General features: G+C 50.1%; 1 protein-coding gene across 7 annotated transcripts in view; it reads left to right on the forward strand.

Annotated features, from left to right (window-relative positions):
• The window catches only part of ARMC9 (armadillo repeat containing 9), a 139,308-nt gene that overhangs the window by 37,164 nt on the left and 87,200 nt on the right, over positions 1-14,944 (forward strand). For all 7 annotated transcript variants that reach the window (XM_081260758.1, XM_081260760.1, XM_081260761.1 and 4 more), the window contains 3 exons: positions 7,060-7,094; positions 8,862-8,973; positions 11,288-11,380. In XM_081260758.1, coding sequence (XP_081116884.1) covers positions 7,060-7,094; positions 8,862-8,973; positions 11,288-11,380 — 240 coding nt within the window. The remainder of the gene's footprint in view (positions 1-7,059; positions 7,095-8,861; positions 8,974-11,287; positions 11,381-14,944) is intronic.

Raw genomic sequence — 14,944 nt, forward strand, 5'->3', positions numbered from 1 at the left:
GGCCCTGTGGGTTTGGAGTTGCCCACTGAGCTCTCCTCCCTCTGTACCTCACACTCCAGTGCCTGTCACACCCCTGAACTAACCTGGTGACACTTGGTAGAGTTGTGATTGGCCATCTGCAAATTCTGGGCTCCTCCAGTCTGACAGGATTGCCATAGTCTGTCTCCAAACTGGGCTCCTGTGTTATCTGTCTCAGTGAGCAACTCTAGGGAACATTTGGGAATTGCCCAGGGCCTTTCCCCTCTTCGCCCTGTGTTCATTTGTTCACCAGGACCGGAAAGAGCATCCTCCCTCCTTCCCCAGTCTTGGTGCTGTTGCGTTTGCTCAGGTTCTACAAGGTGCTTTCCTGGCTTAAAGGCACCTTCCTAACATCTCAAAGCTCCTGCTGTACCAACTACATACTTACCCAGCCGGAGTTACCTTTCTGGTTGTCCTATTTGTTTCTACCTTCAAGTTTCCAGAAGGATGAGGGTGTTGCACAGGCAGCTGATTGTGCTGTCCCCTTTCCCAGTACCTGTCCTTGCTGCAGGGTAGAGCGATCCTCATGCTGTGCTCCTCCCCCTTCCTGCTAGGGAGTTGGCCACAGCACCTGTACTGCTTCTGGTGGTCTCTGCCCTCCATTACCTATACAGTCCCTGGGCTGAGCACATTGCCTCATATGTCCCACTGTGGTCATCTGAACCTCTCTGGAGGTCTGGCCAAGGGTCCTGCCGTCCCTGGTCGGCAGCATGAGCAGGGGGAGTTGGTGGGCACCGGCTGGTCTTCAGGGGTTAGCAGCTGCTTGCTGTCCTAGCCTGCCGGTGTTGAGCCCCGCCCCTTCTTTCTCCCCCTCCGGATGAGCACCTGCTCTTCCTGCCACTTTTGTACCAGCAGAGACGCATTTCCCAAGTGTGTTGGCTCAGTCTCAGTCTCCCCTGTGCTCCGTGCAAATTGTGTTAACCCTAATCCCACAGGATTCCCTGCCCCAGAGCCAGACAAGCTATGGTTTAGTGAGTTTGCGACAGGCTCTCTAGTGTGATTCCAAACACACAGTGGCATACGAGGCCTCTGGAGAAGTCCCTCAGGAGAGGACTGCTCATCAGTCTCCAGTTGGGTGACTGGCAGTCACCTTCCTTGGTGTTACCTCAGATACTGAGTTCTCTGAAAACACTTCTGCAGACTGACCTCACACGTCATTAGCAAAGTCCTTCCCCACTGTTGTCACCGATAGCTGTCCTGTCCTTGAGGTGGTCCCAGCACCCATCTTCCCCCATGCCAGGACCCCTGCACCAGAGGGCAGCAGCTGCTGCAGGCCCGGGCTCCAGGGTCTTCCTGTGGCCAAGGAGTGTGTGATAGGCAGCTTTGCATCACTGTGACCAGAAGACCTGACAAGCAGCTTAGAGGAGCTTTCAGAGGTTCAGCCCACAGACCAATCCATGAACGTCCAGGAACCTGACTCAGTTGCCGTGGCCTGAGGTGAGGCAGAACATCACGGTGGCCGGGTGTCTGCTCTGTGTGTGGCACCCGGGAAGCAGGGAGAGAAAGCTCAGAACAGAGCAGTCCAGAGGCTTGCCCCCCGTGACCCACTTCCTCCAGCCGCACCCCACCTGCCCATAGTTCTCACCCAGTTGCCCGTTGGAATCTATCAAATGGACCACCGACGAGGTTACAACTCTCATCAGTGCCTAAAAGCCCCACCTTTGAGTTGATCTGCGTTGAGAACTGTGCTTCCAAAGCATGAGGTTTTTGGGAACATTTCTAGATCTAAACCATAATAAGGTTTAAATGCTACTGTTACTGAAAGATTAGTCCTTGTCCCTGATGCCAGTCCAGTGAGGACACAGTTTTGAAAAAAACTTTATTAGCAAAGGAGAAGCACTGGGAACTCCTGTCCCAGAGGCTGTGACTGTGCCCCTCAAGGGGAACCGGGGTTTTTAAAGAGGGGATTCAAAGGCTACACCCCACATGTCCTCTGTTGGAGCTGTAAATCATTTGTTAATTTGGGAGAGAATCATTTCTGAGATCTTGAGGTGCCATCCCCAAAGTCTGGATTACCTGGTTTCTATGGTGGGTGCACACTGAAGGACAGATACTCTGCCTAAAATGGGGACGAAAGTAATCCTGATTCCCCTGAGATTAGGGAGGAGAGGAGAGAGAGAGGAAGAGAAAGAAATGTGTCCATTTTAAAAATAAGTTGCAGTGGCAAAGCAGCAAGGGCTGTGTAAGCATAACTTGGACCCCTGTTACACTACCATTTTACCTTGGCTTAGGGACGTTTGTCTCCCAGGCCCACGGTTCCAAGAGCCTCGCCCTGAAGTGGTTCAGTGAAGGTGCTCAGGGAATAGCTGATGCATTAACACATTACTTACCCCCTGTTCGACACCTGGGCCCTGAAAAGGTTGCCCCAGCATTCCTGCCAGGCTTCCTAGAGGGGTCACTGGCTACAGTGGCCATTCTCTGCGCTCTCAGCATAAAAACCTAGAGATCATAAAGAGCCACCTGGCCTGGAGTCGGGCCCCAGAACCTACTTCTCAGCAAGGGAGTTCTCTCTGAAACTTGTTCCTCCTGTGTTAAGAACCTATTGTGAGCTCCGTTAGGGGAATTATTCTGTGGTTGCTGATGTTTGGATTTGTCATCTTTCTCCTGCTGGGGCTGCTGCCTACCTGTTGGAACTGTCCCCACACTGTGCAAATACTGCAGTGCTCACAGTTGGTGGCAGTGACTCCTGAGTGCAGCCAGCAGAGGCTCTTGTCACATCCTGCTCAAGAACCTGCACATGTAGACTTCTAGAAATCCAGCACACAGTGAAAAGTGGTCCACAGAACCTCAGAGCAGCCTCCTCAGTGCTTTTGTGTTATTATTAAGACTTCTACCCAGGAGGAGGACGCAGAAGCTATGGCCTGCTGTGTACCCCATCATTAAGCAAGTTTATGCCCAGGGGTCAATGTCTAGGTCAATTCAAGTTTGTCATTTAAATTAGAATTCAGTACTTACTTACCAACTGGAGCAACTGTGTCAGAGGGAGGAGTTCAGTATCATCGGGCTGGGGAGGGTGGCTGTGCTGATTTGCTCTGCCGTCCCTGTGGCCCCTACCCACATGTGGTCCTATCTGGCCTTTCTAGGTGGACACCTCCTACGTATCATAAATATGTTTGCAAATCCTTGAGAAACTCAATTCATTTCAGAAGAGATCTGAGTATCTGCTTTGTTAACAAAACAAAAAGCCCTTGTCTAGAGCAGGGCTTTTGGACTCCAGCACTGGATTGTTCTGTGTGTGGATGGGAGGGTAATAGCACCTCCTGCCTTTACCCAGGGGATGCCAATAGCACCTAGTTTGGGCAACCAAAAGATGTTTCCCCGTGTTGCCGAATGTCCCCTGGGACAAGGTGACTCCCTATTGAGGACCACTGGAGGGAAAGTAGAAACATGGAGCACACTTCTCCTGGAAACATGGAAAACGTTCCTTACGCTCTGTAGAGAACACAGCAGTACCAGGCAAAAAAATTGGTATTTGGGCTGGGATGTGGCTCAAGCGGTAACACGCTTGCCTGACATGCGCAGGGCTGGGTTCCATCCTCAGCACCACATAAAGTAAAGATGTTATGTCCACCGAAAACTGAAAAATAAATATTAAAAAAAAAAATCCGTGTTTGTCAGAGCTCCAGGAAGTGAGGGTAGAGGGCAGTGCTGGGAACCGTCTCACTGAGCACAAGGGCTGGAACTGAGTTTGAAGGATGAAGCAGGAGACTGGAGGATGGCACAGAGCTGTGCCAGAGGCGAGACTGAGGAGATGGGGGTGAGGTGGCTTTGATAAAGCTCCCCTTGGCCAAGCAGGACGGAGGGCTGGAGGAAGAGCCTGGCGGGGGAGTGGGCCGAGCCAGCGTGGGCTCTGGGACCCGACTCCCGTTGGACTCTTGGCCTAGGGCAGGTGCAGGAGATGAGCTAATGCCCATGAGATGCCCACTGGTTACCAAGGAACTCTTACCATGGCCGTCTGTGCTCAGAAGAGAGGCGGTGCCAAAGGCAGTCCCGGTGTGGGGGCTGGAGAGAAAGTCCTGGGTGTGAGGGAGATTCACCACAGAACCACAGGAACCTGATCTGTGGGGCTGGGGGTGGGGACTGAGCAGGCGGGAATCAGCTCACTGTGAGTGCCGCCATCTTGCAGGTGGGGACACTGAGGCAAAGGCAGTTGTCTGGCCCTGTGTCCCCCAGTGGACCAGGAGTTCCTGAGAAAGGCACTTGACTGGCTCACCCCTGTGTGACCAGGGGCCTAGCAGTGACCTGGCAGATGGTGTCTTCAGTAGGTGCTTGCTGAATGCATGAAACACCGTGGCCTCCCACTCTCTCCTGGGCAGAGTGCTGAGCCCTTTTCCCGCAGCTCATCCCTGGCTTTCTTCTTTCCTCGATTCGATGCTGAAGTCCCAGTGGGGTTTCACTTACCTGTTGTTTCCACTCCTCAGGGGCCGTTACTCCTACTTGTCAACTACTTTCTTCATGAGGCAAAATGGTCGATAGAGTTTAGCAAACGGGTTGGTTTTTAAATAACGGAAAACTTCCTATAGCTATGAAAAAAAGGTAGTGCTGAATTTTATTGGGAAAATAGGAATTAGCCAGCATTTCTAATTCTTTTTTTAATATTGATTTTTTAGTTATAGGTGGACACAATATCTGTATTTTATTTTTATGTGGTGCTGAGGATTGAACCCAGTGCCTCACACATGCCAGGCGAGTGCTCTACCGCTGAGCTACAACCCCAGCCCCTCTAATTCTTAATTTTTATCTGTATTATGCTGATATTTTAGTGTGGCCATGTCCTTATTTGACCCAGTTGACCCACTGTCAGCTTCTTGGTCTCTTTAATGTATTACATGAGTAATTTAGATACCATTTCCAACTTATTTTCTGAACTCTTCACTAAGCCAGTAACAGGAATAAGCCATTTACTAATTAATACAACCCAAGGACTAAAAAAATATGGGAACATACATAGTCATGAACCATTGAAAAGTAGGGTCAGATGTCCACAAGGTGGGAAACTGCACATCTGTAAACCTGCCAGAGGGCAGCAATCAGCGACACAGTCGTCATCACCAGGGCCTTTCCTAGGCACTGGAGGACCCTGGAGTAGGCCTCTTGGGGGTCCGTCTTCCTTCATTTCAACAGATGTTGAATCAGTGACTCCGTCCGCCTAGGCACTGTAGCAGATGCTGAGGACAGGAGGGTGACATGTTTCCAGTCCTTACAGAATTTATTGTCTGCTGAAGGAGAAAGACACAAATATTTGTGAAATAATCACAGTTCAGTGTGGTTAAAAATGACTGGTGTCCTGTTCAAGAGCCGTGGGGACACAGAGAGAATAAGGACCACGGCCTGCCCCTTGGGAAAGGCTCCACGGCGGATGGAAATTCCATTTTCTTTCAAGCAAACCCATGAACAGGAAAACACTTTGGTTCCTCTCCAAAGCTAATTCCGTAGATGAATATCCGAGATGAGCCAAAAGTGTGGAAAATGAAGGACGGGAAGAGGACTTGCCCTCCCTGATATGCACTCCCATAATGGGGCTGTCACCAGAGCAGGGCGTTGCTGGCTTAGCAATGCATGACTTATGGACCAGAGTCAGATGCTCAAACCCAAGTGCAGACAAGTCCCCAGAGGCCCGGCTGAGATGCAGGTGCTTGTTCCAGAGGTCTGCATGATAGGGGACGGTCAGGTGCAAGTGGTAGGAACTTGAGGTTGGAGTATGGTTCCAGAGACTGGGCCCGCTGTGCTGACCCCATTTCACTTTTGAGAAACTGTTTACCTGAAGCCCTGCCTGACCTAAGTCCACAAGATATGATCCACAGGATATGTCACATTCCTCAGCACTACCTGACGTCTGCAGGAGAAACGCGGGCCTTGAAATGCTGATAAGAACACAGTTACCCTGAAGCGGGAACTTCTGTGACCTTTACACAGACCAGATCCCGAACTCGGGGAGATAAGAATTAATTTCTCCTACCCGGAACATCTGAAGAACAGGTTCCGGTTAGAACTGGTGGCCCAGGCCAAAGTCATGGCAGTGGGCACTTGGAACTTTGATATCATCCTGTTGTGAGTCAAAAATCAAGAGGTGGACCTGGGCAGGGCTCTCTGGAAACTTCCCTGGGACCCCCAATAAATCTGGAGGGCAGGCCGGGTGCAGAGGCAGGTGCCTGTAATCCCAGGGGCTTGGGAGGCTGAGACAGGAGGATCGTGAGTTCAAAGCCAGCCTCAGCAACGTCGAGGCACTAAGCAACTCAGTGAGACCCTGTCTCTAAATAAAATACAAAATACAAAAGGGCTGAGGGTGTGGCTCCGTGGTCAAGGACCCCAGAGTTTGATCCTCAGTGCCAAAAACAAAACAAGAAGCTGGAGAGCGGGAGAGGCACACCCACCTCTCTTCTCTGAGAGGACCCACTCTCCCTTTTCCTAGCCCTTCTAATATACTCATCCCTGTCACTCTGAACAACATGTCTGAAACCTTTCTGATTTGATCGCAAGAATCAGGGTTTAAAACTTGTGGTGCCTGGGTTTCCTGGAAGGCTTTGTGACACACTGTGCTCCTGAGATCCCGCGTCCCTCAGTGGATCCTGGTGAGCAGCACGCTGCTCAAGGGCCGGAGCGGATCTCAGGGCGGACCTGCATCTGGCAGACCATGGAGGCGGGGAAGGGGCGACTTATTCCATGGGTCTCAAGCCAGATTCTTTCAGGACTGGGAAATGACACACAGTACATGTGTTCTTTTTGTGCTTAAAGAGAAAATCGTGAGAGAGAAAAAACTAAGAACATCCAATGACCCACTTTGCTTTTATTCTTCACGATGTCTTTGGGCAGCTTTATGGCCTCTGGGGTCTGGGTGGACCCACTGCAGCATTTACCTTAGCCAGGGGCTTGGGGCGGGCAGCTCTCAGCAGTGGTGTGGGCTGATTTTTTAAGTCATGTGTGACTGTGGCTGGAGAACGCTGCAGGCGTGTTGACTGTGTACTGTTGACAGGGTCTGAGTCAGAGCTGTTGCTGTCGGTGCTTAACATGGTCTCTCTTCTCCCGTCCCCTTCCCCTCAGGCCTCAACCATGTTGCGAGCCTCCTTGGCACCCGTGTAAGTAATCGCTCTTGGGAAATCTTATTAATGAGGACAGCTAGATGTCAAACTGGAATTCACAGTAGCTTTAATAGACACCCAGCAGTGGGCACTGAGGCAGCTCCCACCAGGTCTGCAGGCTCATTCGCAGGTACCGTTGCTCCCCCGTGTCTTCCCTGAGCCAGGGTTGGAGCCAGAACCTCATGCTACCAGAGTGTCTTCTTAGTTTTCTTGAATTTGGGGCGTTCCTCTGTCTTTCATGGCCTTGACAATTTTGAAAAATCCTGACCTAGTGATTTACAATTGGAATTTTCAAAGTAGCTCTGTTGATTTTTAAATTCAAAATAGTATATGCCTCCAAAAGCAGCATTGGAGCAGCCACAGCACGCTCTGTGGGCTTCCTGGTGGGTGCCCAAGAGGGGTGCTCCGCCCGTAGCTGCTCACTGAGAGCTCAGCTGTTGCCTTCTCTTCTGGCCCTTTCCATGGAACCTCTACAAGAATCTCATTTTGTCCAGTAAAAGCTAATCCTGAAAAAGCTGGCATGTCGTTTTTCATTGTGTGAGTCACACGAGTTCATTACAGGAAGCCAGCATGCCCAGGCTCCCTCCTCCTGGAACTGATCCCCTCCGCCCTCAGAACAAGGGAAGCCCTGCATCTTCCCTGTGCTCACCAAACTCTGTGTGTCTCCACTTAATACTGTGTGTCTCCTTTTCCCCCTTGATACTGGAGATATTTTTCTTTTTTTCTTTTGGTATTTATTTATTTATTTGGTACCAGGGATTGAACCACTGAGTCACATCCCAGCCCTTTTTATTTTTTATTTTGAGACAGGGTCTTGCTAAGTTGCTTAGGGCCTTGCTGTGTTGCTGAGGCTGGCTTTGAACTTGTGATCCTCCTGCCTCAGCCTCCCAAGCTGCTGGGATTACAGGCTTGTACCACCAACCCTGGCTTAGGTTTTTATTTTGAATTAATTACAGATTCACAGAAACTGAGGCCCCCCACTTCCCCAGTGGTGACTGTGTCTGGTCAACAGGAGGAAGTTGTTTTGGCACTGTGCTGTCACCTAGACCACAGGCCTCATTCGGTTCTCTTTATTTTCCCCACTCTCTAACCTTTTATTCAATAAACCAAAATGTGGAGATACTTGTTTTCGGGACAAGGAGTCTGAAGGGACTGGTTCCTTCTGTTTTTGGCTAAGTGGGGGCAGGTCTTGGGTTCGTCCAAGCTGGGCAGATCTTTAATCAGAGATCTAATCAGACCCCTGGCTTCCCTGGGGTCTTTAAACTTGGGGTCCTCTGGGCAGGCTTAGCAAATTGTCCCTCTCACTGTGTGTCCCAGCCCCTCGCTCCCAGTCCTCCACCTCCACAGTGGTCCATCTGGCCCCTGCTCCCTTACAAGTTGCTTCCTGGCCCCTGTTCTATGGTACTCATTCGCCAGGCTTGAGAGGGACAGTGGCTTTGGGTGTGCAGATAGACCCCTCAGGGACTGCTGGTGCTAATAGTCTGAGGGCTTTGCCAGGAATTTTGAATAGAACTTGGATGGAAAATTTAGGAGCCTCCAGGGTGACTTCTCCCCACCACAGGCCTAAGGCAAAGGCAGTGGCTTCTAAGCCTATTCAGGAAGGTTAGAGAAACCATAACACTGGCTGAGTCTGGAGGGGGCAGCGGGGCCACTGCTAGTCCCTCTGGCTGATCAGGTCCGGAGCAGGTGTGTGGATGGCCAGGAGGTGTCATGAACCTGACCTTTCCTGCTTGTTTTTGTCTTTGAACTTGTGATGCTGAGTAGGAAACTGAAGGATGTCCCGTTGCTGCCCTCCCTGGATTATGAGAAACTGAAGAAGGATTTGATCTGGGGGAGCGACCGCTTGAAAGCCTTCCTGTTGCAGGCTCTGCGCTGGGTAGGTACCTTTCCCTTGATGTCAGAAAACAAAAAACAAAGGCAAGCCCAGTGCTGCTCTTCTTGGCTGGCTACCATGCTTGTATCTTGTAACCTTCTACTGGAAATCTTCCTTCCCGCTGCCCGATGCCACCAAGAACCAGAGTTCAGAGCAGCTCCTGAGGGCAGCTCTGGCCTTTCTAAGACCCCTACTTTGGCATCACAGTTGCCGTTGCCTTCACGCTGTGACGTGATGACGAGCTGCAGTCAAGGCCTCTCCTGGGCGAGAGCTGCCGGCACAGCTCCCAGCGCAGCCGGGCCTGCTGGGAGGCCCAAGACTCCGGTATTCAGATGTCACGGGGCCGGCCTCCAGGGCACAGACCAGTCTTTAGGGGAAATAAAGCCTCCTCTGAGGCCTCGGATCCTCACAGTCCCCAGCCTGACAGCAGCAGCATGAACCAGCCATGGGTTCTCAGGTTCAGTCTCACACCCTCCACACACTCAAAAGTTACTAAGGACTGCGGAGAGCTGCTGATTACGTGAATTTTATCCACTGATTGGAAATTACAACTGAGAAAACTTAAAATACGTAAAGTGAACAATAAACAAATGAACATGTTAAACATAAATGACATTTTTATTAAAACAACAACTTTCTAATCCACAAAGTCAGAGAGAAGGGTGCATTGTTTCACATGTTTGCAGGTTTCTTCATGTCAGCAACATGGAGGACAGCTGGATTCTTGAATCTGCTCTGGCATTCTATTTGCCAAGTGCCACGCTTCATATAGGCCCTGAGAGACTGATCATGAATATAGGGGTCATATTGTAGTAGAATTGTGAAAATAATCGTGTCCCAAGGGCTTGGGTACACTGGGTTCCCTGGACTCACTTGAGGACTGCCGGCATCCCCCCTTGATGGCGGGCCCTCTACCTGGATGACCATTCTGCCTCGCCCTGTATTTGCAGCAGGCCCTTTCATGGATCCCCTAATTTTAGAATATCTTGACTAATTTCTCCCACCTGGGGACGAATCAGTCCTGCTCCCTGCTGGTCTGGTGGTGCATCTGGAAGGTGACTTGAGGACACAGGGAGAGTCCTGTGGCCAGGCCATGGTGTCTGCTCTGGTTCCACTGAGGTCAGTTGGCCCCATGGGTGGGCCACTTGAGGGTCTCCCCGGCTGTCCCCGCCGTGCCCTCTGCTCGGCTTAGCAGACTCACTTCCTATTTGGCTCTTGGTTTGCCACCTAGCACTTCCTCTCAGCCCACGCTTATCCCCAGCCTCTGGCTGAGATAGGACATTCCTCTCCTGAGAGAAGAACACTGTCACAGGAAAAATAAGCAGGCTTTTTAATGATTTTGTCTCTGTCCCCCTCCAGGGCCCCGCCCCACCCCTGGCCCCTGCCTCAATCTCAGTGAGCTTGAGAGGGGGCAGCAGCTCCCCGTGTGGCCTTCTCGGCACCTTCCTCCTCCAGGAGAGGCCCCTCTTCCCGCAGGGCCTTCCCGCCATGATGGTGGGCATCTGCCTCCCCGGTTCTCCTCGTCCTGTCAGCTCTCCCCTCAGCCACTGTTCCTTCTGGCCTGGCCCAGGGTGTTCTCTCCAGCCTCAGGATGTTTATCTAGTGAGGTTTTCCTGGAAAAATAAGCACATTTGCCCCCTCCAGTTCCACGGCTTTGTCGCTTCCCCACTCATACCGCACACGCCCATGTGCACGAGCACATTCCATGTGCTCCAAGTGAAACCTCCTTCTTCCCTGCAGACATTACGTAAGCCCTTACTTAGAGCGACACAACAGACCTGTGGACTTTGCAGTCTACAGAAGTCCCGCCAGCTCCCCACCAGGCACGCTCACACCTCGCTGAGTATGGCTCTATGGGCCCCTTAGGGTGTGTTCCAAGACCTCCCATCAGCCCCGCGCCCCACCCATGAGCCACTCGGTTGTGCCCTGTGTTTGTACCTCCTTGAGTTGGGCCAGGCTTCCCCACCCCTCCACTCGCCTTCCCCTGCTGGCTAACGGTCCACTCACCCTGCGGAGCCAACTCTTGCCTCTCTGGGGTGACAGGTGCTCTCTCATCTGCACACTGATGTCCTGGGTATCATGCCCCTTTCCCTCTCAGGAGACTTCACATATGAAGCTGACTCCATTGTCCCCTACATCACCTTATTGATTGGCTGGATGGCTAACCAGCCTCCCCACTTGGCTAGTATTTATTTTGCTTGGTTCAGTGTATAGTCACTGGTGGAGTTTTAACTGCCATTTCAACCATAGCTGCTATATGGGAGTTTTTCTCCTGTTAACACTTAGGTCTCGTTACTTTTGTTTTTCTTCCCTCCAGCGCTTGACCACATCCCATCCTGGGGAGCAGAGGGAGACGGTTCTGCAGGCGTACATCAGCAACGACCTCCTGGACTGTCATAGCCACAACCAGGTGGGTAAGAGGTGGGCAGAGGTCAGCCAGGGCCTGCGGTCCTCGGGACTGACCTTAGCAGGTGGGGAGCTTCTGTCTCCTTGGGCGTCAGCCTTGACCCTGTTAGCTGGGGAATGAATCTGAGTTTGCTTCTAGCGAGGAGTCCTGAACGAGTTAGACCTCCGCGGCTCCTTCTGTCGTTTTCTTCTTCTCCAATTCTCAATTCTTTCCCTCCTCCCGCTGCTTACCGTGAGTCCTGAAAATGGAGCACGACTCAGGGTGCACAGACAGGGAAGCAGATTCAGGCCTTCTAACCTCCTGGTGCTTCCTGTTGTGCCCTGGCCTTTCCTCTAGAAGGAAACACTGTCCTACCTTGAAGTCTTGTGGTAAACACACGTCACATAAAATTTACCTTCCTGACCACTTTAAACGTCGAGTGGTGTTAGATACAGTCGTGATGGTAAGTCGCCACCCCTGTCTGTCTCCATGAGCAGCTCTTTTCACTTTATAATACTGACCCTGTGCCCATTAAGCAACAGCTCCTCTTCCCCTCTCCCCCGGCCCTGAAACCACCATCCTGTGCTCTGTCCCCATGATTTGGACTTCATATAGTATTTGGGTTTTTTGGCTTGTTTCACTTACCATAATGTCCTTGAGGTTTATTCATGTTATTATTCAGGTGTATATCAGAATTTCTTTCCTTTTAAAGGCTAGATTATCATATTCCATGTATTAGCCTTACAATGCTCATTTTGCTTATCCATTCATCCATCAATGGACACATGGGTTTCTTTCTCCTTTTGGCTACTGAGAACAGTGCTGTTACAAAATGGATGTTCACATCCTGACTTTGGTGTGAATCATTTCCTGCTTGTCTTTATAGTTTTCCATCCGTCCCTGAGTCCTGCATGTGCCATCTGACTCTGGCTGAGCAGCAGGCGCAGACCTGCTCTGCAGGGAGGTGGAGTTGTGCTCAGGTTAGATGGGGGCACTGGGAGAAGGTGGCATGAATGGATGGTTGGATAATAGTGGGGCACAGCTTTCCCGGGCACTTACTGATCCCCTCTGGGGACATTAGTAGGCAGGGTCAGGAGAGAGTCCTGGGAAGCAGGGCATGTGGCAGGATGGAAAGGTCAGCCAGGTACTAGTTGTCCAGCAATAGTATACATGGGTATATGGCAGAGAAAGCCAGTGCTGAGCTCTCGGTACTTTGGCTTTTTTTTTTTTTTTCTTTTTTTTGAGGCAGAGTCTCACCCTGTTGTCCAGGCTGGTCTTGAACTCCTGGGCTCAAGTGATCCTCCTGCCTCTGCCTCCTTAGTAGCTGGGATGGACTACAGAACATGCCACTTTGTATTTCAGCCTTTAAGCTCGCTGGTCTGCTTCTGGTTCTCAGGGTTTGATTTTGTGAGAACCCTTCTGTGGGGTGGAAAGACTGTCCACAGCTGTCCACACTGCAGGTGTGGGAGGAGGAGGAGCGCCTCTCCGGGTCTTGGTTCTGAGCTCTTTCTCTGAAGCATTTAGCTCCCTGTTTAAAAGTCACCCTGGTGCACTGCTTTGGAATACCTGTGGCGTTTACTGAGACTGCACAGCTTATGTCTAGCAAACCACTTCTAGGTGTACTCCAACAGAAACGAGTCCATGTGTTCACTCAGAAACGTCCAAGATCAGTCACGGTGGTTCAGGCCTGTAATCCCAGCTGCTCAGGAGGCTGAGACAGGAGGATCTCATGTTCAAAGCCAGCCTCAGCAAAAGCAAGGCCCTAAGCAACTCAGTGAGACCCTGTCTCTAAATAAAATACAAAATAGGGCTGGGGATGTGGCTCAGTGGTCAAGTGCCTGTGAGTTCAATTCTAGGTGCCCCCCGCAAAAATAAGTCCAAGAGTGGTAATGCTTTATAAGATCCAAAACGCTTGATGCAACCCAAATGTCCATCAACAATAGGAATGAATGTCTGTGATAGATTTGCGAGATGGGGTTCAGAGAGCAATGAGAAGGAGCACAGAGAGAACATGGGTGAATCTCACAAACCTAAAAAAAAAGTTGGGTGAAAAAGTCAGGCATGAAAGAATATACAAAATATGATTTCATGTAAAAAATTCGAAAACATGCAAAATAAATCTGTGGCAGAAGAAGCCAGGAAAGAAATGTCTCCCTCAGTTTGGAAGGGGGTCCTGAGGCTATAATAATGTTCTGCCTCTTGACCTGGCTACTTGTTACCCACATGTTCACTGTGGAAACTCACAGACTTCTGTACTTATGACCTGTGCCATTTTCTATATAATTGTTAAACTACAATAAAAATTAAATATAGAATGTGTATAAGAAGCAGGAGATGAAGCCCTCAATGCAGTGTCCTCGAGTCACCTCTGTTCGCTGTGGGCTGGTGGCCCTTTGCATGTGCCTCAGAGCTGTCATCCAGTCATCTCTGCACCCAACTCCAGCCATTGTCCCCTCTCTCCTGTATCGCCCTCTTCCTTGACTTGCTCTCTCAGTTGGTGGAGCACATCCTTCAGTCACAGCTCCTACACGGAGACCACCTGGCAGTTTGGCTTTTGAGATTGTGTCTCAATGAAAATGTCTTTGTTTTTTGTGTTGAATTCTGGGTTGTAAATAAATTTTCTGTAGAATTTGGGGACATTTGCTGGTTGTGGTGGCACATGCTTATGATCGTAGCAACCTGGGCATCTGAGACAGGTGGATCCCAAGTCTAAGGCCAGCCTGGGCAACTTAGAACCTGTCTCAAAATATAAAGGGCTGGGAATGTAGCTCAGTGGTAAACTTCCCTTGGATTCACTCCCCCCCCCAAAAAAAAAAAAAAAAGAATTTTGAAGACATTACTTTGTTGTCTTTGGGTCCCCGTTTTGTTTTGTTTTATTTGTATACTGGGTATTGAACCCAGGGTGCCCTACCACTGAGCTACACTCTCGATCCTTTTTATTTATTTATTTATTTTTTTGAGATAGGGTCTTGCTAAGTTGCTGAGGCTGGCCTTGAACTGCAATCCTCCTGCCTCAGCCTCCCTATTAATGGGACTACAGGCATGTGGACCACCGTCCTAGAACCTTAGGGGTCCAATTTTTTTTTTAAATCTTTATTTTATTTAATTATTTTTTGTGTGGTGCTGAGGATTGAACCCAGTGCCTCGTGCATGTGAGGCAAGTGCTCTACCACTGAGCCACCACCCCGGCCCAGGGTTCCAGTTTTGTTGTTGAGAATCCAAAGCCATTCTGATTCCTGATCTTTTGTATGTGGCCTGTTTTCCTCTCTAGAAGCACATGGGAGCATGTGAGTCTTTATCACCACAGTTCAGAGTCCCCTGGATGTGCTTCATGAAGTGCATTTTGGTCCCTTGTTGTGGGCCCTTTGAATCTGATAGTTTTATTTCTGGGAATTTTCTTTATTTTGTTGATGATTTTTTTCCTCTGTTTTCTCTTTTCCTAAATGTCAACCCTTCTGAACTGTTGTTTTGTTAATTTTTCTCTCATATTTTCTATCTTTTTCTTTTTGTTGCACTTTCCAGGAGATTTCTTTGTTTATATTTTCCATAGTTCCTGTTGAGTTTTTTGTTAACTCAGAGCATTTGCTT

This window comes from Spermophilus citellus (genome assembly GCF_964194105.1).
Source record: "Spermophilus citellus genome assembly, chromosome: 11".
Taxonomy (NCBI): domain Eukaryota; kingdom Metazoa; phylum Chordata; class Mammalia; order Rodentia; family Sciuridae; genus Spermophilus; species Spermophilus citellus.